Genomic DNA, 10,657 nt, shown 5'->3' on the forward strand with positions numbered 1-10,657 from the left:
ATAGCCTCACCGTCCACCCCCACCCCACGCCAGAAAGCCCTGCTGAGTCCTCTACCTCTCCCACAGTCTGACCCTAAGCCCTGGGGGTCAGCTACCAGCACAACATGGGGCTGACCACATGGCGGACTGCTGCAAAAATACCAAAAGTCCAAAGGTATTTAGAATACATGTATAATAAACCAGCAGAGAAGGCCTGACACACCACTGATTGCATTGACAGAGAGAGAGGGAGAGAGAGACAGAGAGACAGAGAGACAGAGAGACAGAGAGAGAGAGAGAGAGAGAGAGAGGAGCAGAGAAGAATAGATTGCCGGGTTTCCAGGAACTAAGACCAATTATGGTGAATTTGAGTTGTCAAGTATGAGATATTGCTTTGCGCTTAGACTTGATGCTGAGGGCTCCAACCCTGTGCTTGTAATGGTGGTGGATGAAGGTTGTATGGGAATAGGTAAGCATGTGTTTGTCTATAAGGACCAAACCTTGAGACACGGTCAATCATAGTCTTTCTCAAAAAGCTTCTTGAAACACTAATACAAACAGAAGCATGTGCACACAGACACACGCACAGACACACACACACACATACACACACACACATTCACACACACATACACACACACACACACACACAGAGACACGGGCACACACACAGACACTAACAAACAGTCCTTGGCTTTCAGCTCCTGAGGACCCTGTGAGCAAATAAAACCCTCTTTAGAGGGACCCAAGGCTTTCCGATCAGATTAAGACGACCCGAGACGGCGGCCAGTTTTGGCCCGGATCTGGCACTGCCGAGGGGGGCCATTCCATTTTAGTGTCGGCAGCCATCACAAGTTACAAGGTGTCAAAGTATTGGGATTAAAAAAACCCACCTGTCTTCTGCTGTGAGGGAAACACTGAGATGGGGCAACCACAGCCTCTCCAGCGCAGTGAGTGGAAGCCAAAGAGGCCTGGCCGGCTAACTGCTGTCCTCCCACAGGGGCTATCCCCGCGGACTCTGTGCCTGGCCCGAGCCATCACAAACAGACCCAGAGCCAAACGCAGAGATCCCTATAACTCTCACATCCCTCCAATTCTTTTTTTTTCTTTTTCTTCAAATTTTCTTTTTTTTAAGAAATGAAAACATGTAACTGCATGTGACTATAGGATTGCATTGTACTCAGGGGTAAAGATGAGAAGTTGTGGAGTAAGTAGTATGGATGAGGAGTACTAGGTTCAGATTTGCATTGACAAAACCCTCAGCAATATCAGCTTGAGTTGCTGATTGCCAGATATTCATATTTATTTATCTGTTTTTTTATTTGTAACATCCCTAGCCTCCTCCAAATTAAATGTTGGATCACTAAAAGAGCTCAGGTCAAAAATTCAAAGATATTTTATATATATATACCTCACTGTTTGTTTTGAGTTTGGGCCGCATTAACCAGGAGACCAAAAAACTGTGCAGAACGGCATAACCAGAACACCAGTAAAATGACCACAAAAATTCAGTATTCTAATGTAAATTTATTACACCTTTTTAAATAAATATTTCCATCATTAAAATTATTTTACACATCCTCAAATAAAAATATATTTATATATGTATAAAAAACATACAAACAAAATGCAACGAAGAACAAAGGGTTTCCTACATTTCAAATAACACATTTATACACCTCCAATTTACAGTTAAACCCAGGAAACCTGTGATCATAAACCTTTAGCTGCCATAACGATGTGTCTTTAAAGCTCTGTCTGTCTGTCTCAAGAAAGTTCCAGAAGCTGGGAGGTTATTCAGAGATGAGTGGGGTGTCTTATCACTGGGAGGTCAAGAGGAGCCCATGTTATATGTGGATGTGTAGGGATGTGCTTTTATGTATGTATGAAATGTGTGTGTGTGTGTGTGTGTCTACATGTATGAGTATGAGTATAAGAGAGAGTTTGAATGGACTCATCTCTCCTACTGTCAGTGCGTTCTCTCCGGCTCTTCTAGTCTCCCAAAAAGCAGCATTGTGAAAAGTACAAACTCTGAACCGTCCGAAAAAACAAAACAAAACAAAAGAGATAAAGTCCCGCACTACTAAAACGTCAGCACTCACAGCATGTCCAATGAGTCATATGTATCATTCTCTAAAACATTTTACACAGGTCAGTACTAAAAGTCTGGAGTACAAAAATAGATTTCTTTTTTCCCACTTTTTTTTTTTTGCTTTCTGGAAAATTATAAAAACTAATCGTTAGGTATATTAATGTTCAGTACAAAAACTGGTTCTACAAGTCCATGAGGAGGAAGAGGAGGAAGAGGAGGAGTAGAACTTCTGTCTTTTCAGTCTTTTTTTCTCACCCCCTCACTCTCCCTCTCTCTCTCTCTTTCTTTCTCAGCTCTCGCTTCTTTCTCCTTCCTCGCTCGTCAGCGCTCTCCTGAGTTGCGCGTGCGTTTAGTCCTTTTATTGAGGGGAAAGTTGATGAACTCAAAGGGCCGCTGCTCCGTGACGTGGTGTCCCCTGGGCAGGCGCTTCATGAAGTGGACCTCGCGCTGGTGTTGCCGGGTCTTGGACCCTTTCCTGGGCCTTCCCCTGCGTGTGAAAGCCATGTACCAGCCGTCATACTTGCCGTTCTGCAGCGCGGTGTAGTTATTCTCTAGCACTATCTCAGTGAAGATACAATCCTTTCCCTGGCCATTTCTCTGTGAAAGACACAAAACACAGAAGAAGAAGAGATGAGATTTTGTTAAATTATTTTATGGTATTTTGAAGTCTCACAATATAACAGAAATAAAAGGTGTATGGGGGGAGGGAGGGGCAATATTTAAATGTTTTGATGGGAAAAATTGAATCTATCAAGGAGATCTAGCACAGAGCCTGTCCCAGTTTACAATCGCACAGACTCCCCCCACACGCACATGGCATATGCTGAAGTCATTATAGTCGAAGATCAAGGCAGAAGGAAATGACAGCAGTAACCAATGACTTTCCCTCTTCAGTAAACACAGACGCGGATCCATCCTCCGAGATAAATCGTTTCTTCCACCACAAGCCGCTCATGGGTCAATAGTTTAAAGCTTGGCATAAGAGGGGGAAATATTTTGGTGGGTGCCTTGAGTTTTAATTCTTTATGGCCGATGCGTGAAAATCTGGATGTATTTATGACAGTGCGCTTTTCATGGTCGACTACACCACCAGCTCTTTTGAGGTGCATGACTTGAGTATCAATACATCAAAAGATCAAGTGATTACACGTAGACAAATAAATTACACTACAAGCCAATATCTAGTCTCGTCTTAAAGATTTATACAATTTAGATGAAGCTGTACCTACAGTATGCTCAGACTTTCACCTCTGCTGGATGTTCTAATTGGATTTCAACTTGCAACTATTACTGATCTGATGGGATCGGTTTTAGAAGGATGAATGGATGCAAGTCAATTTCATCATTCATCTTCTCTTAATTCCATCCCTCCAATATTATATATAATCTAATGATTCTTACCACCACTGAAATCCCACATCCTACACCCAGCTCATCTCATCGCTCCCAACCTGCCACATCGGCAGCCCATCACTGTTTCAAGGAGCCAAATCAAGAGTGCAATCCTAGCTGCAACCTCTTAACAAAACGGCCTGTTTAAAAATAAAACTCATACCCAGGGGGAACTCGAGTGAAAAGAAGCTGGACTCATCTCCACCAGCGGGGGGGAAAAACAAACACAAACAAAAACCTTCTCTTTCTCTCTCCCTCTCTCTCTCTCTCTCCCTCTCTCTCTCTCTCTCCCCTCCAAGCAGGCTGTCGTTGGGCAGCCAATATGTCGGATAGCATAAGATCAGGATGCCAAGCAGATGGTCCACCTGGCAGGGTGCTAGGAGGAGGGGGCAGAGCATGGATCCCACTTTATTACCGCGCACAGCGAGAAGGAGGCACAAATCTACCCTTGGAACGACAACGGCCAGCTAAAAAAGGAGGAAAGATCCTATTCCTTACACTCCATCACACATACAGGGAGAGGAGCTAAGAGAAGCCGCGGTACAAATTGTGACAAGCCCTCAAGCCTCATATATGGATGGCCAGAGAGAAAATCCTGATTGTGTGCTTGTGTGTTTTTTTGTATCATTTTTTTTTTTTGGCAAACCATAAAAACCATACAAACCATACTTAATCTTAAATGTATCCATTTTTTGTTTAAATTTTGTTCTTTTTTTTGCCACATATTGCCCTCTTATAAACTGTAAATTGGCCCAGACTTGGCTGCAAAACTCTGAACTGGGGACAAGCGGATTCTCAAGCACTGAGCCATGACCAATACAGAACTGCAGTGATACCAAAACCGATATGACATTTTCCTCTTACCTTGCCAATCAGCTTCCCCCGCCGGTTCATGCAGATGTAGAATCCTGTCTCTGCTCCTTTGATGCGAACTCGACTTCCAAACGTGTCTGTCTCCACAATGAGTTTAGCTGTTGGAAACAAAAAGGTCATTTTATTAACTACCTGGAGAATTGAGCTGGAGGATATGCAGTCAACTGCTGGACAAAGACAGCATATTTGGAGTAAGCTGTAATTTTAGAGTGGTTATTTGTCTCATTAGAGACCCACCTACACTGTAAGCCAATGATTTCTTTAAGTATGAACCCTTGTAGACACATATGTACGTACATGCATGTACACACACACACACACACACACACAAACGCAGGGGCACATGTACATGAAACCTTTTGGGGATCCTGAGGATTTATGCAAGCTTAAATTTTGGCAAAATGATAAAAACATGTGTACCTTGATTCTTTGAGAAAGAAAAATGTCCTGGAAGGACTATAAGCTCTCTTATAAATCTGTGTGTACTTCACACATACACAGTACATTCATCTGTTCATCATTGTCTGCGTGAATTTAAGCTTTTGTGGCACTGATACCACAAAATCCAACAACTCTGAAGAGTCATTGTTCAAAAAGATGGGTACAGCATAAGTCACTTCCCTACCAATCAACCAAAGCACGAATTCAAACATGAAACCCCTCAGCAATATCCAAAAGAGTTAGGGTTTTAAAGCACTTTAGGAAAAATTGTGGTGTGCCGTGGAACACAGATTGAAAGGTAAATATCTTAACGCAGACAATATTGCCCTCATAATCAAAGTATTAAGATGCTACAGGCTATGTAAAAATGTTAGTAAAAATCATTCATAGATTAAGTAGAAATGCTAGAAGTACGTAAAGAAATAACCGTTTTGACATGTACTGTCTTGCCAAGATGCCTACTAGAGTTCAACTAAATAAGTTTCACGAAATATCTACTAAAGCATGCTAACCAGCTAGAGCGCTTCGGCCTCTCTCATAATACCACTTTGTACCTCGAGAGCCGCTAGTGAGTCAATGTAGCGAAAACAGCAATGCAAAGCAAGAGTGCATGGAATGCTGGCTTTAATCGCTAAAATCCCATTTCAGAGTCTAAATAATGACAGTTAAGGTGTTTCTTTATTAGTGGAGAAATAGAATGCTCAATTATTTCTAGCTTTAGAGCCTCACTTCATTTTCAGAGTGCTTGATTGAATTTACGAATGGACCCAAATAAGCATTCGTATCCTATAGTTAGTATTGATCGACAAGTAGCTCAGCAGGTGGTAGGGGTGTACAAACGGAATAATACACTGCCCCCAATCTGTCTATCTAGGAGTATAAAATAATTTAGCTCGCTAACAGGCAACTTGTCAGGCTTCCTTACTCATAGCCCGTTTAAAGCTTTCACTTAAAATGCAGAGATGACAACCCTGGGTGTCAGTTTAAAACACAAATACCATCTTCATCCCACATTTAAAAAAAATCTAACATGGAAGAGTTTGTGTTAAAAAGGACGTGTTATTTTCATTTAACAACCAGCAACGCTTCCACTCTGCCTGGCCGGGAGTCAAAGCCACGCTCACAAGCCTCCCCTTCTTTTGATGCTTGTCCCCTGCGCTTAGCGATCGTAAAGAGTTATGGTTCAAATGGAGGGGGTCAGATAGCCTGCTGGTGAGGGAGCCTAACCACAAGCACAGATCAGCAGCCAGGCGCTGGCCACACTCTCCAGCCCGCTGTCACTGCAACATGCTCAGGTGACACGGATGTCACTGAAGCCTCCCTGCCAAAGAGGGGGGTGCTGGGGGTGGATAGGGGTGGAGGGTTGGAGGGTTTCTGGAGGGGGCTCTGGAAATATGTTCAGGATCAACCACACTGAAATGCCTCTACACAGCAAATACCCAATACAAGGAGGCAGATAGGATAGGGAGCTGCCATACGGAAGTTGGGGCTGCCACAGTAAGTCAAAGAGATACTGCTGAGGTTAAAAAAAAAAAACAGTCTCATTGTAAATAATTCCATATTCATGATAAGGTGAGGAATGAATTTTCATTCTTTTTTTTTATAATTTCCCCATTCACGGTGACATATTAGGCCACATACCCATATCACATATTTAAGTATTGGGTGAAAAATTAAAGGGTGAGAATTAATTGTCAATTGTTAATATAAAACATAAATATGTCCATAGCCAAAATGTGTAAACGTTAAAGGTTTTCTCAAAGAATGCAAATAGAAAAAATGCACTTCTTCATGCCGTTGGATAGCGTATCACTCTGTGACATGGTATTTTACACAAAATAAAATGTGAGCAAAATGTAAAAAAAAGTGGACGTTACAATACGGTCAGGCGCGTTTTTTTTATCCAAGAACTGCTCAAAGAGGGAGGGAACGTTCTTCAGGAAATGTTCAGCCGGTTGAAGTAAGATGAGTTCTAATGGTTCTTCCAGACATGCGGGACTCTCCTGAGACTCACCTTCAGAACAATCTAGAATCCATTTGACATTTTTTGCACTCCACAGCTTCTTCTCAACTTTACCAGCTGACACCAACTGCCAAACTATTTCCATCAGACACGCCACAAGAGTTCAATGCGCACGTATCCAAATAAAGCTCTAAATCATGCTCTGATTTAGGAATGGGTAGCATCGGCCAGCCGTCATAAATATGTAAAACACAATTCCTTACTCATAACTGGAAAATGTGATATTCAGCTACAGTAGGCCTTTACGTTGTTTTGATTTTGTTTAAAAATATAGTTGAAAGGCAGATGATGTGTGATATTTCTAATGCAGAATAAATATAAAAGCTATTGATTCTTACCATGAACATCCCCATCATCTGCCATGGCGTTGATCTTCTTGTTCCCCAGTACCTGGACATGTTTGCCGCTGGTTCGGCTGTAAAGCTGGTAGGTCCGAATGAGTCTCCGGCTTACCCGGTCCGTCACTTTACTTTGTTCACTCACATGCTGTGTAAAATTAGGCGGGGACTGAATGGTTACCTGCCAGAAATTAAATATAAAACAATCAATAAACCTGCCCACATTTCTTAAATGTTCCTGGTTATCCATGAATTAATTGTTGAACTACGGCCGATTGATTTAATGAGTTTATTTCAAATTAATTGCGAATTTGTTTTAAACTCCCCACGGCGTGCCGGTGTAGCGTTGCAATTGAATGTAAAATGATCTTGTAAATAAGATCATGATAATAACTGTGACAATTATAACAACTGCGCTACCTCATCGTGCAACATCTGGGAGAATATGAAGCAATGATAACGCTGCGATTCTTTTATAGTCTCGGATACCTGTACTGATTGGCATGGTCTGCTCTTACCACAATCTTGGTTGAATTGCGAACTTTAAATATACAATCCTCCAAAAGTGTTTTGGGACGGGTCTAACCATAATTGTCAACACATACAGTCTTGCTCCTGTCCATTTCATGTCACCACACACAGAATAAGAGAGATAATTGCAACTTTAAACGTTATGCTGTAGCCCCCATGGTAATTTAAAGAAGAAGGATTGCAACACTCCTGCATCTCTTGTGCAGGTCGGGGCCATACTGTAATCAACAATCTGGCCGGTATGCTTCAAACGTGTGCGGGTTATTAGGCCTACTAATGTGAGAGCTATCTGTGCTACTGTATACCGCATGTGGCGAGAATCATGCTTCACCCTTACGAACTGTGCTACACCTATAATGCGATCTCTCACCTTTCGCCCCCCTCTTCTCCCCTCGACCTCATAATTGTATCTTTAGCCGTGTCCAACCGATGACATTGTATGTTAAGCCAGAGAATAAACGTACATGAGGCTATATTTCTGAGCGCAATATAAGCACTCTCATATGCTGAACATTTAGATGCGATTAGGCCGATAGCACTTGTGGCATACAAAGTCCTGTCAGTTAATAATTTATCCCTATGAAGATAACCATCATGCGAATTTTCATGCAGTCTACAGTAAACAGCCTTATAAAGAATGAAGAGTTTCATACCTGAGCGTAGTAGCAGAACGCAAAAAGGTGGAGGAACCTGAAAAAGAGATCGGACACAAGAAGTAAGTACAGATAGCAGAAATGACTCAAAGGGGAAGCCATTTGATTGTTTCAGGATATATACTCACAGATAACTCAGTCGCGAAGGAATGAGTCGCATGTTGATGAAAGGGGTTGTCCTAGCAGATAAAATTCTGACTATCAGCTGAGGGTATTATCTATTTCAAATCGATTTCGAGGGAGTTTTTTCAGCAGTTGTTGTTTAGATCCTTTATCAAAAGACTCTCCCTTGAACTCCAATTCACAGCCTGCGCCGACGCGATCGATATATCTTTGAGCAATATATCTTTGAGTTTCATGGCAGAAACGATGTCTGAGACATGACCGGGACCACGTCCTCACCGAAATACAAATACGAGTTAGGACACTGTTGTTGAACAAGTGTCAGTCAGTCAGTGTTCCTTCATCACACTGGACGTTTAAGTGCACTTATTGACAAAGCAATGTGCATGTCGAGCCCGTCTGAAGCAAAGAGAAATAAAGTCCACTGTCGTCCACAGAGATGGTAGACTGTACATTAGAAACGATATTTGCAAGCCGGTATAGATAGTTCCAAGGTGGATTCTCTGACGCTGTTTCTATGGCTTATCCACTCAGTAATTTGGTTGAGTCCTGGGATGGATGTCCGATTGACAGTCAGGCAGAGGAAGCGAACTGGCGCATCCCCTTTGCGATGATGGTGGTGTGGTAGTGTGTCCTTAGCGAACGCTGGTGCTGGACTGACTGCGCTCTCTTATCCCCTCCTCTACACCCATTGCCAGTGTCAACCCCCTGGTTAAGATGGTAGGGCGATCCTGGAGGAACAAGCCCCCTTTTCAACAGAACAAAAGCTACAACCCCCCTCCCCCTATACCCTTACCTGAGAGAAGGAGAAACACTTGCGGGAAGGCAGGAGAAGCCCATGGCGCTTTGACACTTCTGCGCAAAACCACCGCACCTAGAATGTGTGATATGCGCACTAATTCTGTGTAGATTTACAGTTATTCTAATGGAAACTGTTCGGTGGTAAGCATTACATGTCAACAAAGATAGCCTTGGCTTCATAGAGAACCTACAGAGGCAAAAGCTTACATTTTCATCACTAGATTTATAATATCAAAACTTTGGGGATGGGGATGTGATTTCAAATAAACATTGAAAGTTGGGCGATTTCTTAGTCGCAATTCTCTAAACAGGCTTTTCTGAAGATTTGTGTATTCCCAAGGAGAAGTGTGAGACATATTAAAAGGATTACAGACGATTAGTGTTTTTAAAACAACAGCCCCCTCCCCTCAACCCATAGACGAATGATACATCTTACAGTCGTTTCTCGACTTATGTTTTACTCTTTCATGATAATTTATGCCTACGGTCACTAACCGTTCAGTAACTGGCCAGGAAAAAACAAACAACTGGTAGGCTACGCGTTCACAAATGACTGTGTATCGACAGTTTTGTGAAACTTTTTTTCTCCCAAGAAAACAGGGTCAGGGAGTGTGGCCTCATATGTAATCAAAATTCACACAACTTATCGCTGATCTTTAAATGTTGTAAAATCTGTATTTGTTTTCAGTAGGGGATGGGCAGAAATATAAACTAATTTCAATTAACGTTGCAATCTTTAGATGGTGGCCTATATGATGGCAGACGACTAATTACCAGTGCGTGCACGCATTGTTAATTGAAAATGGGTTTCGCATCTCATAACGTAGGCCTATACAAATTAATCAGTCTATTTTAGTCCTCTGCATAAACTCTTTGATTCGCCATCGGTTACGGTACTCAACTCCACCCTCTTATATGAAACCGTTCAAAAACATTAATCAAGGCCTCCGTCATTATTGATGGCCCACCATTAATTAGGTTATAATCGCAGCGCATACAGACATTTTGCAGGTAGTCTATTCAATTTGTTAAACGCCTTCACGTTTGACAACGCCCGTCGACATAACTAAACAAGTAGGCCTACTTACCATATTGTCGCTACATGGCTCGGGGACTTAGAAGGTCAAGAAAATAACTGAAGTTATTCTTAAACCACCTTTATTTCAGATCAATCACTTTGGCTTTAAAAGAAAATTACAACTCAAATCTGTCCTTTCAAAGCACCCTCAGCATCCCAAGACAAAGAATGATAATTTATTTCAAAGCTGAGGCTTTGGATAGTTTGGGTCTTTGAACTTGGTGCAGTCTAGCATACTCTGTGAATGACATAGGCCAATAAGTAACCAGTTTGTATGAGCTCTTATAAGACACCACCTATTTCCTTCATATGCTTTATCACACCAGACAGTTA

The 10,657-nt window shown here is 42.0% G+C and overlaps 1 protein-coding gene across 1 annotated transcript; it reads right to left on the reverse strand.

Moving 5' to 3' along the window:
• Nucleotides 1-621: 621 nt before the first annotated feature.
• fgf8a (fibroblast growth factor 8a) lies at nucleotides 622-9,400 on the reverse strand. The gene is made up of 5 exons (XM_012840395.3): nucleotides 8,451-9,400; nucleotides 8,323-8,359; nucleotides 7,139-7,319; nucleotides 4,328-4,434; nucleotides 622-2,668 (listed from the first exon to the last, which is right to left on the reverse strand). The coding sequence occupies exons 1-5, from the start codon at nucleotides 8,480-8,482 to the stop codon at nucleotides 2,393-2,395; spliced, it is 633 nt and encodes a 210-aa protein (XP_012695849.1). The 5' UTR covers nucleotides 8,483-9,400; the 3' UTR covers nucleotides 622-2,392.
• Between the last annotated feature and the right edge of the window lie 1,257 nt (nucleotides 9,401-10,657).

The sequence above is a fragment of the Clupea harengus genome, chromosome 13 (genome assembly GCF_900700415.2).
Source record: "Clupea harengus chromosome 13, Ch_v2.0.2, whole genome shotgun sequence".
Classification (NCBI taxonomy): Eukaryota; Metazoa; Chordata; class Actinopteri; order Clupeiformes; family Clupeidae; genus Clupea; species Clupea harengus.